The 13909-nt window shown below is 37.5% G+C and overlaps 1 protein-coding gene across 1 annotated transcript in view; it reads right to left on the bottom strand.

Annotated features, from left to right (window-relative positions):
- Positions 1-13909, bottom strand: part of TMEM245 (transmembrane protein 245) — a 128714-nt gene that overhangs the window by 112270 nt on the left and 2535 nt on the right. Inside the window, exons 2-3 of the mRNA XM_067569945.1 lie at positions 2888-3005; positions 1462-1563 (exon numbers count right to left, since the gene is read on the bottom strand). Of these exons, the coding sequence (XP_067426046.1) occupies positions 1462-1563; positions 2888-3005 (220 nt within the window). The remainder of the gene's footprint in view (positions 1-1461; positions 1564-2887; positions 3006-13909) is intronic.

Below are 13909 nucleotides of genomic sequence, written 5' to 3'. Positions count from 1 at the left end.
AGCACCGTGTAAGTTCTGGAATGCAGCTTGGCATTCTGCTATTTAAAGTCACACAAGGACGTTCATGGTGCTGTAGCTTCATCCAGATGGCACACAACTGCACAGCAATCTGTGTGCTGCAGATTCAAACACTTAGCAGTGAAGCCCAGAGTCTCCCCACTGCCTCCCTCCCCCAACATCATTACAGCAGTTAAACTTGTTGACATACTTTAACTGTGTATTCCATACCATCATGTGTGTTGCTTTTAAATTTAATCTGAACTGTGAATTTCATGGGTTTCCAATGCTTCTTGCATACCCCAAAAAACTAACTAACTACACAAGGCCTGAAATGTTTTCATCTTAACTTACCAATATGTATTCTCAACCATAACTCCATTTTAACAAAGTTTCGGAATTTTCTTAGGTTCTTCAAATTATTTTAAATATGAACACCTTCCTGTGATCTTCTTTATTCCCTAGGACACCGGGGGAGAGTGCAGAAGTTCTTTACTTCCAGGCACCTAATGCATACTTCCCAGGGACCACCAATCGGATGGCAAGGACTCTTTGTTTTTCAGAATCCCTTGATGGGGGCCAGAGTGCATTACGACGAGCAGAAAAGGAAAGTGTTCTTTATTTCTCAAGATCCCATTTTTTTCTTCCAGGTTCTCTTCTCCGGTCCTCATCACAACTCAGGGATTCCCCTCTCCTTTCCACATTTTCTCTGCAAGCTTAAATTCTCTTCTTCAGTGCCCTCCCTTTATCTTTGATCCTGGAGGATTTTTAGTCCTCTAGAATCAGAGCACAGGGACAAACAGGCACAACACTGCCCAGTATAATGAAACTGATTTGTTTGGCCTGATCCCATCATGCTCTCTCTGGCCTCAGTATAAGAATTAAGACTCCTAAAGAATACTTCTCTAGAAAGTCTCCTAGGATTTAACTCTACCCACTGATGAATGCCTTTGTGCCAAGACCGGAACTCTGAAAATGAACATTTGTGCCAAAAAAGTTTAACATGCTGGGAAAACACTGAATTGGAGTATCTGAATTAGTGGGAAATAAACATCTTTAATCCTGTATTGTCCAGAATTCTCAAAGTATTTCTCGTGTCCTTGTTTAAGGAAACCAATCTTCAAGTATATTGGTCACACCAATGCAAAGTTACATATGGAACTGAAATTAGAGTTTAGAACAGAAGCCTGGATTCCTCTAACTATACAGTCACTTCAGAAGCCTAACATGAGTACAATGCAAAATGTTTGCTAGAACCAATCAGACTTCAGTTTTTAAAAGCATAATCTATGATATTTTAACTAGCAAGAATTCCCAGTTTCTCTATAGTAGAGAGTACACATACACAAGCCAAATATTAAAAATAAACTCATGAGTAACCAGAGCAGTTTTAAGATTTCAATGCCTCCATTTCTGATAAGTTTACCTTGGTTGACAGTGAAAGAAAACAGACTTATTTCTTACCAGAAGACTTTTTTCCACTCTGTTGTTCATGCAGCATACCCACAGTCATCAGAAAAACTACAACCAGAAATACTGGAATCCTCCAGGAGCCAGCCACAGAAGCTGAAAACAATAAGATTTTTTCAGCCAAGTTTTTCTGAATTTAATTAACTTCACATTCAACAAAAATATTTAAGTAATGCAGCTATATTGAAGAGGACAGCCACAACAGAAACAATCTATATATCCCGTATGAGAAATTTTTCTACATTTAAGAAAAATGTGTAAAATGTCTAAATATTTTCTTTCCATTCTTATACATGACCTTTCTATTTCTCAATACTCATTCTAATATCTATTAGTCAGTGCTGTTTTTATTCAATTAGAATTACATTATACTGGATATTTTAAAGTTTTAAAAGTTATTTTTCTAAAGTTTTAAAGTTTTAAAAGTTATTTTTCTAAATTAGTTTACATTTCAGGATAACTAAAAGTAAACTAAACCAGGAAACATCTTGCTCTTAGCAGACTTTCTATAAAGACTGAGACCAAGCAGTTCCTGCTTGCTTGTTTTTTTTGTTAATGCTTCAAAATTTGAAGAGCAATATTTGTTTAGTTGAAAACTAACTCACACAGCCACTACATGAGATCTTAAACCACAAAGTAGTGTGTGTATAGGCAAGCTTGTGCAACAGTGCGTAAGAAATGCCAGTGCAGTAAACATGAAGAAATAAACTGTGAGCTCTTATAAAGATATTAGCTTATTATTAATTAATGTATTAACTAACTATTGTAATGGCTAGTGACAGTTATGATATTAGAAAAGCAGAAATAAAACATTAATTTTTTAATTAAGATTATATTAAAACATCCTTGATATCATCACTATGCTCAGACTGGCCATAGAAGGAAGAGTTTATTTTCATCTTAATTCTGCCAGTTGTCTTTTAGATCTTTGATCTTTGTTACAACGATTCGCTTTAAAAAACCCAAAACACCACAGAAGTAAAAAGTTACGGATGAAGGGTCAAATTCTCTCATCTGGCCAACCTCTGCAGGGAAAGGAAAATGATGTCAAGGAGCTGGTTTCTGCTTTTTGATTCTGAGGGTCAGTCAGCACTTGGCCCCAGGCAGAGTTAAAGCAGTGAGGAGCTGCTCTAACTTACACCAGTGAAAAAAGGCAGGCAGTGCTGCAGCATTCATCCATATCCCCTCCCTGTTCAGTACTCCAAGTGGATGGCGGCACAGAAGCCACCTCCTGAAAACTTTACACCAGCGAAGAGTTCTGCTCCAAGAGAAATTCTCTGCTGATTAAGAATCCAGATCCTTTGCACCATCTGAGGAGGACAAAGGGGCTGCATCTCAGTTGAGAACCTAGCTCAAGGTTTTTTTTTGTTAGGCTACCAAATTCAGTTTTTATACATAAGCACAATGATGGGTTACCCACCTAAGTGAAAGAGCAGGATTATCCAGACAGGAATGGAGATCGCTCTTAAGTAACGCTCAGTGCTTGCATTCCACTTGAATGAAATGGTCAACAGATAACCCACAACCAAAGTCCATATCTTTAAAAGAGGAAGATACTTATGGGCATACATATCAATTACAAATACATCAATACATACAGACATCAACCAATTTTTAGGATTTTTTTCATATATAAACTCCTTCACCTTAGAGTTGTCTATTGTGTTAAGCCCCACTTGGAAAAAATGTGGATAAATCTGTAGTTAGAATATTTGCAACTATTAATTTCTTTTTTCTATACCAACAAGTATTAGATTGCCCGCTATATTCCTATTTCAAGCTTTTCTGAAGTTTAGGTCTAAACTCTGATGTGCTTTAAACTTGGTTTAATTCTGAAGGGGAAGCTCTCTAGCTCTAAATAACTATTCCCAACCATTCTCCACTTCCTTTGCCAAAGTAGAAGTAGCTACCACCTGTGTAACATGACAAAAATGTGACCTTCTGTTAACTAAGACTTGCATGTTTTTCTGGTAAAATCATCTTTAATGTTGGTGCACAGGTAAACAGTCAGTAGCCCCATCCATTTCTGCTTTATGCACACATGGAAGTATTTTTCTTACTATCTCCATGATAGTCAATATTGACAGGGAAAGTAAAAGTTATGTTTTATTACCACATTCAAACAAATGTGAGCTTGTAATAAACCATGTCCCATGCATTAATGCGATGTAGCACTTTGTTACCCATTTAAAATGCAATAGGAATGGAGAGAACAAATACGAGCCTTTTTTGTTAGCTCTTTCTATCCTCTCTCTGTACTGGCAGGTTGTAGTAGGCCAGTGCTGTAACATTAACTTATTTTTGTCTGCTTAAATCAGCCTTTTGCAGCTCTATTCCCCTGATAACAGGAACAGAAAACAACAAACTTTTAAGCTCTACAGCTTTACTGAAACACCACTGGATAGAAGGAAATAGGAAGATATGAGAGGGAGATTAAAAAGCCACCTGGATCAGAAAAAGAACAGATCCAAGAAGAGGAAAAAGAGTCATTGGATAGGAAGGGAATAGAAAAAAAATAGAAAACCAAAAACAAATTTCAAATTTATATTTTAAGAGTAGATTTGATCTCAGATCCAGAATCAGGAAAGCATCCCTACTCATGAAAGCACTTAAACAGATGCTTTATTTTAAACAGGTGTTTAAATCCCACTGAAATCACTAGGATTTAAGCATTTGCTTAAAAGTTTTATATTTAGTCAGAGCCTCAAAGCACAGAATGGACAGCATGTGAGCCAGGTCAGGGACTAAGTCACTGAAGAGGGAATATAAAAAAGCTCAGCTGCCTATTCATTACCCACCATATATATTATATTTTCCAAATGGGTTGCAGAACTGGCCGAGAAGAGAGGCATGAGGAGGATGAAGCCCAAGCCCGCCTTGCATTCACCCCACAGCTGTGGATCCTGACCCACAGTGCTGGGGCTAGGTTCTTACTCTGGGCAATGTGGCCTGGCACACAAGATAGCAGCACCACTCAGATTTAGGAAGCTCACAATGCCCTGAGTGGGGAGACAGGCCCAACCTCGCAGGACAGGAGACACTGCTACAAAGTGGGTGGGCTCATTCTCTAACACCCCTTCTCGCCCCTGTGCCTCCCTTCCACTCTGGGGTAGGATTAGGCTTGCACTGCTTGAGGGGACAGTGCTGCAGCAGGTGGTCAGTGGGTTACACAGAAAAGAAACTCCTGCTAAATATTACCTTATAACACAAGCAGCCCAATGAAGTTCAGTGGACTGGCATGTGAAGTAAAAGTATTGATCAGCATGAGTAAAAGGTATCAATCTAGCCCTTGACATTAACCAAACATCAGATGCTGACTAGCACAGTATCTAGTCAATTTTGCTCATCAGGTTGTAAAAGCTGATGAGAGATCTGGTTTTTAGTATTCTTTCTTATTTTTTTTAATGCTCCCTTATTAATAAGAACAGAGTGTTTCAAAAACAGATCTAACTTCTCATTAAAACATTTCTTGCCATTGTTTTGTCAGCAGCAGATTGTTAGCAGGGCATAAACTTGGATATCACAGCTAACATTAAAGTAAAATATGCTCCACTGTTCATGTAGTACATTCAGCTCTCAAATCATAACACTTCAAGTTTTCAAATAATTTCAAACAAAACAAAAATGATAGTTATATAAATATTTAGCATTGTTCAATCCTCATTTCCAAAGGCTTAAACAACATTTTATAATAAACTGTTGATTAAATGAATACATTCATATTTGTGTGCTATCTAAGGAGATTGGAATTCCTGTTTTAACAGGTGCCAGCAATCTTGTTTTAGAAACCAAAATAAAGCTATATCCTTCCACAAGGCCATGGAAATCGGCTGTCAGTTGACGCTAGAGGTGTGAGGGGCTCAATTCAAGTGACATTATGGATCAACTGAATCAGAGCTAATTTAAGTAACAGTATTTGCTAATGAGCAGTACATTCACAATATTTGAAATATGAACTTCTTTAAAAATTTGAGTGACCTACTTTAGAAGTTGCTAATATAGCTGAAAATTCTGCTGACTAAAACAGCAGCAGAACCCCATTTACCTGATCTAATTGGGACGAGGGCCAAATCAGATAAACAATAACCCAGATAAACCAAAGAATAGGAAATTGCCATGCTGCAGCTCCATTTAATAGTCACAGAATGATCACCCCCTTCATGACCTCTCTGCGCTGGTTGTCTGATTAACACGGAGAGATGGATAATGGAAGGACGTATAAACGGGGTTTCTATTGTACTTGAATCTTAATGTGGGCTGATGTGGGATGATGAGAATTGAATCATAACTAGCAAATAATTTCCTACATTTATAAAATATACACATATTGCTGAATGGTTTTCCATAAATTTTAGCTACTAACCAATCAGTGAGAACATGAGTGACTGCTGCATATTAGTCACAGAACCAGTAATCTGGATGATTATTTTCACAACACTAAACAGTTTGAAGAATATAGTTTGGTGGAAGAGTGATAATGGATAGACATGGAAGAGAAAGAACATTAATAGTTGCTTTTGGGGAAATTCTAGTTCCCAATAGGGATGTAAAATAGTGAACGGTTAAACTGTTAACTGTAAGTATTAGTCTTACCGTTAAGACTAACACTTATTGGTTAACTGATAGCACAGGGGTAGCCAGAGATGCGGCCTCTCTGTCTCCATGGTAATGGCATCAGACCATGGCAGAGGCAGCCACGCTGCTGCTGCCCAGGGAAGCCGAGTCTCTGCTGCAGTTGCTGCGGAGCGCCCCGCTGCAAAAACATTGGGGACCATGGATCCAAGACAGTGGGTCCCCCTCAGAGCCAGGCTGGGGGCACTACCCCAAGGCTGAGGGGATCAAGCGGGGTGTGAGGTTAAATAGTTAACTGACATAATGCTCATAGTTTAAATGGTTACCTTTAGACACCAATATTTACATCCCTAGTTCCCTCCGTGATTATTGTTCCAATCCTAGTATGGATGCAAATTCCACACCAGAAGTTCACTAGAGGGATGGATGTGAATGAAGTACACTTTAATAAAGTTAGCCTAGATTACGTCTGTTAATGCTTTGGGCCTGATTGACCCAGTTATGTGTATCCACCTCTGTCAACCTAATACATACACAAAACAGAGACATTTCAGATCAGGGACGCACACACACGAGTGTGCACATATGCATACTCTAATTAGCAAGACTGTACCGTAGGAAAAAGTGGCCACAACTAACACAGATGCTGCTTTCTACATGACTAAGTTTGCAAGGGAGATTAAACTCAATCAGAAACCGGAGTGGCTTCGTATTACTATCCTGCTCATCTGATTAACGTTGCACTGTCACAGCAGCCGCTACAGAAGAAATGAAAGACGTGAAATCTTTCATCATTGGATTCAGGGCCATTTTCAAGCATGCCAACAATTTTAAGACATTGTTTTACACAGTGCAAGACAAGGGCAGAGCCAACTGCCAATTACCTATCCCTGTTGTGCCACATCGGTGGATGAACTTGTATTTTGCTGCCTGCCATGTAAATAACACGTGGACTGTGCTAACGCATCTCCTAGATCATCCTCAGTTTGTTGGTTCTAAAGCAGAAACTCTGAAGAGACTGGCAAATAATCTGGTGGTCATTTAGGTTATGTGCACCAAGGTAATTCCTTATTGAAAACTTGGAATCATTGTGACACAGAAAACACTAGAGTTTTCTCCAATTACTGCCAACACGTTTGCCAGTGCAGATGTTTACCAGATCCTGACAACCAAAATCTCAGCTGAACTGAGTATAAAAGCTGCAAGAGAAACATACAGCAAGAAAACCCAGTTGTTTCTGGAAATTTTTCTGAACCCGGAACACAAGAAAACCAAAAAATTGTTCAAAACCTTCAACACAATACTCAGTGAGAAATGGGAGACAGCCGTGTCCTGTAATCTGAACCGCAAAGTGTTTGGTGCTGAAAATTCTTTTTGGAATATCATCAGGTATTGCACCCCTTTCTCATGGTGAATTTTGCAGCCGACGACGACCGTTATGCCAAAGTGTTTCAACCATTTGCCACTAAACAAGAAATTTTAAATCTATTTACATCAACTTGCCTAACCCTGACAATGAGAAACTATGTGCTGGCTCTTTGGAACAGTCATCAAGACACACTTTCCAACTTCAGCAAAGTGGCACAGTGAGTTTTAAGTGCATCTCCTGGACCTAATGATGCAGAATGCATATTTTCAAAGTTGAACTACTTCCAAGACAACAAGAGGCTCAGCATGAGTAAAAATACTTTGAAGAAAATTATGCAAGTGTACACAAACCAGAATTTCTGGAAAAACTACTAGGTCAGAGACACAAAATATCCTTTTGTACATTAAAAAAAAGTTTTAATATAGTAAAATGTGTATGTTTCAAGAGTTTTTTTGTTTTTTCTTTTCCTGCCAGATTTTTTCCCCTTTTTTATTTTTAATCTGATTTCATCCCTGTTTTAACGTTTGGAAAATAAACACTGAAAAATTCCTGGATTTTTTTTTTTTTTAAATATATAAAAACTGAACAGCACTACACATAAGCTAATAGAGTAACAGGGTATGGTAGCAGTATGTGGAACAAGCACTTAAGGAAGAGGAGAGGGACACTTTGCAAACAGATTTCATAGATCTTTACTGACAGTAAGGCAATGTTGGGACTCAGGAATACTAGCGTCTATTTCACAATCTGTATAACTGCTTCAACATTACAGAATTATTTCACTTCTTGTTTTGCACAGGTGTTTAATTTTTATAATATACTTTACTTTTTTAGGACTTAATTTACAGTGTAAAACTTGCAAAATAAAGTAATAATGAACAGATTAAAAATGTTTAACTTAGAGTTAAAGTTACTATTATGAATGTATAGCAAGAAACACAAAAGTTAAAATGCCTAGGCATTACAAAATGCAAAAATAGTGTAGGCAAAGTAGATACATACATGTTGCTGGGTTGGGCAGGGGTCTCTGCAGGTGAAGTAACCAAGCCCAGATTACCCCATGCTGTGCACCCAGAGGGAAGTGTGGGTCATGTGCCAGGCCACACAGTAGAGCACCTGCTTCTACTACTGCAGTGTGAGCCCACCTTTAGAGTAATGAAATATATGAACATTTTTGCATGCTCCTAACATTTTCCTGAGGAACAAGTCATAAGGGAAATGGCAATTTTATTAGATTATATCTCAGCAAAAGATTAACAGAATTTCATGAGACAAAGAAAAGGCATTCCTGTAGCCCACTGGCATTCCCCCTGCCAAATATCAAAAGGTCTGCTGTCAATAGTCATGGTCAAGAGATTCTCTAAGAACTTGACTACACTAGATAAATCAGTACAAATAGTTCACTCACTGCAAACCCCTAATGTGGATGCAGTTACGCTGGTGTAAGGTGCTTATTACAGAAATGAGCTACATTGATATAAGCACCTTTACATTGGTATAACTATCTCCAGAGTAGGCAGTTACACTGATTTATATCTGTTTGTAAACTGATAAGTAAACCAGCTCAAAGAAAATGTTACAAGAATTGTTCATAATGGAAAGTGTTAGGCAACCAAAATAAAGGGGACACTGCCAACTCCCCTGTAATACATTGTTTTATAACCTCAAGCCACCATCCACTACATGACCACTGTCTAGTTCACCCACCATTTATTAGCTTGACACATCTTGCCTTTTTATCCTCCCTTTATAAACCAGAAACTTAACCCTTCCCCACCACATATTGTGGTTAGGAGATCAGAACATATCACATTTTATTCTTCATAATCATCCCAGAAACAAGGTTCATCCAATTCAGTTCCAGTATGTGACAAAACTCCTTCAGCCTGGAAATCCAAGTACATTTTTCCTATTCACCATCCTATTGTAAATCAGAGAGCTCACCTTCCAGAGATAGACTATTTAATCCATTCTACATGTATAGGAACTAGATATCAGAATACCCCATTCATCAGTATGCTTATGGAAAATATTTCATTTTCATTTGTACTCTATGATTTCAAAGTTTCTAAAACTGTTTTGCATATAAACATATTCCTATTAGTGAGCCAAGTAACAGGGGCATAGTTAAGGTGGTTTCTGAAACACCAATGTGGTATTTCACACCTATACTGTAACAATTTGGGGAATCTGTCTATAGAATTTATGAATTATGTGAGAGATTATGAACTCTCTGTATGTATCTTTATCAAGCTGCAAACTCCATTTTGAAGATGCAGCCGTTTGTCTTCTCTGTTGTGCTTCCACCTCCACTGGATTAAAATTCAATGGGGAAATGATACAGAGCTGACAAAGGGTTGCTATATTAGGATGGTCCTTGATTCAAATACAAACATCCCAAACCTAGGCAACAGACTGACTCATACTCATGCAGCTGGTTTGTCAGGGGAGAGAGGGCTTGTTCGGCAGCAAAGTCACCTAGTAAGGGTCTGGGGTCACCTGAAGAAACTCATTCAGGCATCATCTGAAAAAGGAACTGGAAAGTCATAAAACAGCAGGAGATTATTTATTCAGGGTCTTCAACCTTTTTCCACCAGGTGAAGCTGAGGGAAGCAGCTGCAGGAGTCTGATGAAGTACAAGTCACAACTCCAGTTGAGCACCTCCTCTAATAAATCTGAAGGATGAATCCTGCCTTTCTGAATTCAGACAGTCCCATAAGGATTCCAAAAGGAAGGGTAAGCATATTCAGGATGTTTGTTTGCTGTGCTATATATAATCCATATTTCTCATGCTATTAAAGAAAAAGCACTTGCATTTTAGAATCCTGTGCAAAGTTTGTGTGCAACAGGTGCTACACATGCCATTTAAAGAGAAAATATGGACCCAAAATATCCACACTGCTGCAGTTCTGGAAGAGGATGTATTTAAGCTACTACATAACCCTGAGCAGTGACCACTGTTTCCAAGGGCTAGGCACTGGGCTGCTTGACTGCAGTTTTCAGGAAGGGGTGCTAGATAGAGGATCTGAACCCCAACAGAATGGCTAGAAAGCCCTAAGATAGGGACACCAAGTGCACTCTGTTCAGACTCTGGAGGCTTAAAAAACCTGGGTGGCTGGATCCCCTCACAGCAGCCTGATGAATGACCAAGACGGGGCATTTGACTGGAGCTGTGACAACTAATTTTTAGAATCTGTGTAAACTTGTATTTGACATTCCCTAGCTATTTATTTCCCTCCTTCCTGCACATCAGAACCCTTCTGGTAAGTAGCCTTTACTTTTTTTTTTTTTTAAATTAATCATTAATATTAACATATAGATTAACTACATGCAAAGTTTTACAATCAAGCTATTTAAGTTAGAGGACCCTAAAAGCATAAGACACTGAGTAAAACTTCCAGAAAAGAATTTTTACAGATGGATAGTATCATTCTATTTTAGCTGACTACATAAATATTATATTTTACTGAAACCTGTGCCCTGAGTGTTTTCAAAGATATGTTTATTTTAATGACAAAATATTTTTGCTCATCATCATTCAGACCCAAAACAGCTGTGAGTGAAATAGATTCCAATCCAATGTCTTATTGTGCTCCATCATAAATTTTCATTACAGGGCCTACTCAATTAAGACAATAGGATTAAATAGATGTAACTGAAAGCTAATTTGTCCTGTAAAATCTTTATTAACTTTTATATGTTACTTTTGGTAAAGAACCCAGCTTTACTATCAAAGCTCCAAGTTGAGTTTGCAAGGTTGGCAGATTCCCCCCACTTCTCCCAAGCACTGAGATATAACTTACAGGATGCCCTTTTTCGGTGTCACTTTCAGAGCAGAACTGCATTTTGTAACCTTATTTGAGATAGTACAACAATAAAAAATTGATAAAAACCAACAACAGTTTGTCTACATATAGTTTAGTTAAATTTCCTTGAAACTTTGTGCATATAAAGGTCAATGAATAGTAAGCCTGTTTTTTCCCCCTTCAAGGAGACAACTTTTAGACAATTCAAAACTTCAAATAAGAGTAATCACATTCAACATCAAAGACATTTGGCCAATTTTGTTCAAACTTAGCAGAAAGTTTTCTTAGGACTTCTGAGTAAACCTGACAATTTTCAGGTGTATGAACAGGATTTTGAAACTACAATAAATTATGGACATTTTAAAATAATGTGCTTAAACCTGAATAGTATTATTATTTGTATATTCAATTATAGAGATAACTACAAACAGTTCTATTCAAATTCACAGCTTAGTAGCAGAGTGAAGCCTTTTTTCTTTTTAATTCATGCAAGAAGATAATATATTGTCTAAAGCAGTGGCTCTCAATCTTTCCAGATTACTGTACCCCTTTCAGCAGTCTAATTTCTCTTGCATACCCCCAAGTTTCAACTCCCTTAAGAACTACTTGTTTACAAAATCAGACATAAAAATACAAGAGTGTCACAGCACACTTACTGAAAAATTGCTTACTATCCCATTTTTACCATATAAATATGGTACTTATGTTCAGTGTATAGTATATAGAGCAGAATAAACAAGTCATTGTCTGTATGAAGTTTTAGTTTGTACTGACTTCGCTGGTGCTTTTTATATAGCCTGTTGTAAAACTAGGCAGGTATCTAGATGAGTTCATGTACCCCTGGAAAGCCTCTGCTTATCCCGGGGATAGGCATACCCATAGTTGAGCCCCACTGGTCTAAAGAACATGGACCTTTTCAGCTATATCTTCACTAAATGTCACACTAATGGAAAACCAAGACTGCAATAGATGGCTTAATCGACAGGAGTTAAAATATGGGAAGCTCTTGGAGTTCAAAGAGTGACCAAATTAATAAAGTTCTTTGAATAATTCTGTCAACATTTAAAATATTACATTTGTGTATATACCTACAACTGTCATACCATACAGTCAATACTGTGAAGCCAAAATTCTATTTCTCATTTTTTAAACAAAAAAGTTGATCTCAATTCACCACATTTTTGTTCAGGAAGTTAGTCATGCCCTAAAAATCCCAAACTTCCATTGATGTATCTTAAGCTGATCATTCAGCCTTCCATTCCCTTACAAACATTTACAATTCGAATACACATTTACAACTGATTTTTTTTTAAAACCTATCTTTCTAAAAGATAATGTTCTCTTTGAGCAAAAGTATGAGGGCTTGATATAGAAAAGAATGGATGAAGTTCTATGGCTCATATTATGCAAGATTAGATCATAATCATGGTCCCTTTCAGGCCTTAAAAAAAAAAAAATCTATGAAAAAGATGCAAAAAAAGAATTTTTCTATATCTAACACAACATTCCCCACAAAAGGGAAAAAAATTAAAGGAACTGATACAGCTGAATTTTGTTTTATGGGTGAGTGTATGGGCTTGGTTTGCAAAGATCCCCTCACAGAACTCCATTGAGTCCAAGGGGATGCCAACGCAGGTCTAGATTTCCCCAAAAAACATGAATGCACAAAAGAAATGACCTACTTAACTCCGTGGACTGACATTATAAAATAATATTTTAATAAATCTTACATTTATAGTGCCTTTCATCCCAAAACACTTTACAAACTATGGCAGATCATAAAGAGGCATGTAATTTCATTCATGTGAGTAAGTTACATGCATGCTTAAGTGCTGACAGGATTGGCCAACTATATAATTTATAATAAAAATGGAAACAAAGATGCCTATTAACACTGTAAGCAGCTTTGATATAAATTACAAAAAAAAACTTAGAGGGATCACTTCTCCCAATCAAGTGTGGTAAAATTCCAAACCTGAAAAAGAGTTCTGTGTAGCTTGAAAACTTGTGTCTTTCACCAGTAAAAGATATTACCTCACCCACCTTGTCTCAATGGTAAAAACAGACTGGGTAGAACATAGTAGCTATTTAAGATTACAGAGCATCTTTGTTCACAATTTAGGACTGGAAGAATAATTAGGTAAAAAGTAATCATTGAAATTGGTATATGGCTAAAATATCAGGCTTAAGCACATGTGCTACTACAACACACACTTTGGTTCAATTTTATATAAACTGTTTAGTACTCAAGGGTGTGGTACTTTAAGCCTCAAGTCACATATTTAAAGATATTTAATGTATTTGCTATGGATGAGAATGTCAAAATCACATCCGCTCTAACTGAGCACAAGAGATTGCATGAAATTCTATGTAGCAGTAAAGTTTACTTCAGTGTCCCTAAAATTTCCTTTTCCCGCCAATGTTGCGCAGTATTCTGTGGAACAGGGGGCTCTCAAACTGGGAAGCCCCTGTGCATGCCAGAAAGGATGGCATACATGGGAGGCAGGCATCACTTTTATTGCGGAGGGGGTCGTCACAGCCTGAAATATTTTCAAAGAGGGTCCCAGCAAAAAAAGTTTGAAAACCCCTGTCTATAACATCCTAGTCTAAGCTGCACGCACACATTTTGAGAAGTACTTGCAGACTGCAAAACCACTACACAAATTTAACATTTGTCAATAAGGAATATTCTTTG

Source organism: Emydura macquarii, unplaced genomic scaffold (genome assembly GCF_026122565.2).
Source record: "Emydura macquarii macquarii isolate MOO-44397 ecotype Brisbane River unplaced genomic scaffold, CSIRO-AGI_Emac_v2 contig_2975, whole genome shotgun sequence".
In the NCBI taxonomy this organism is placed as follows: Eukaryota; Metazoa; Chordata; order Testudines; family Chelidae; genus Emydura; species Emydura macquarii.
Note: the sequence above shows the minus strand (reverse complement) of the source record. Positions and strands in the feature narration are given on the sequence as shown.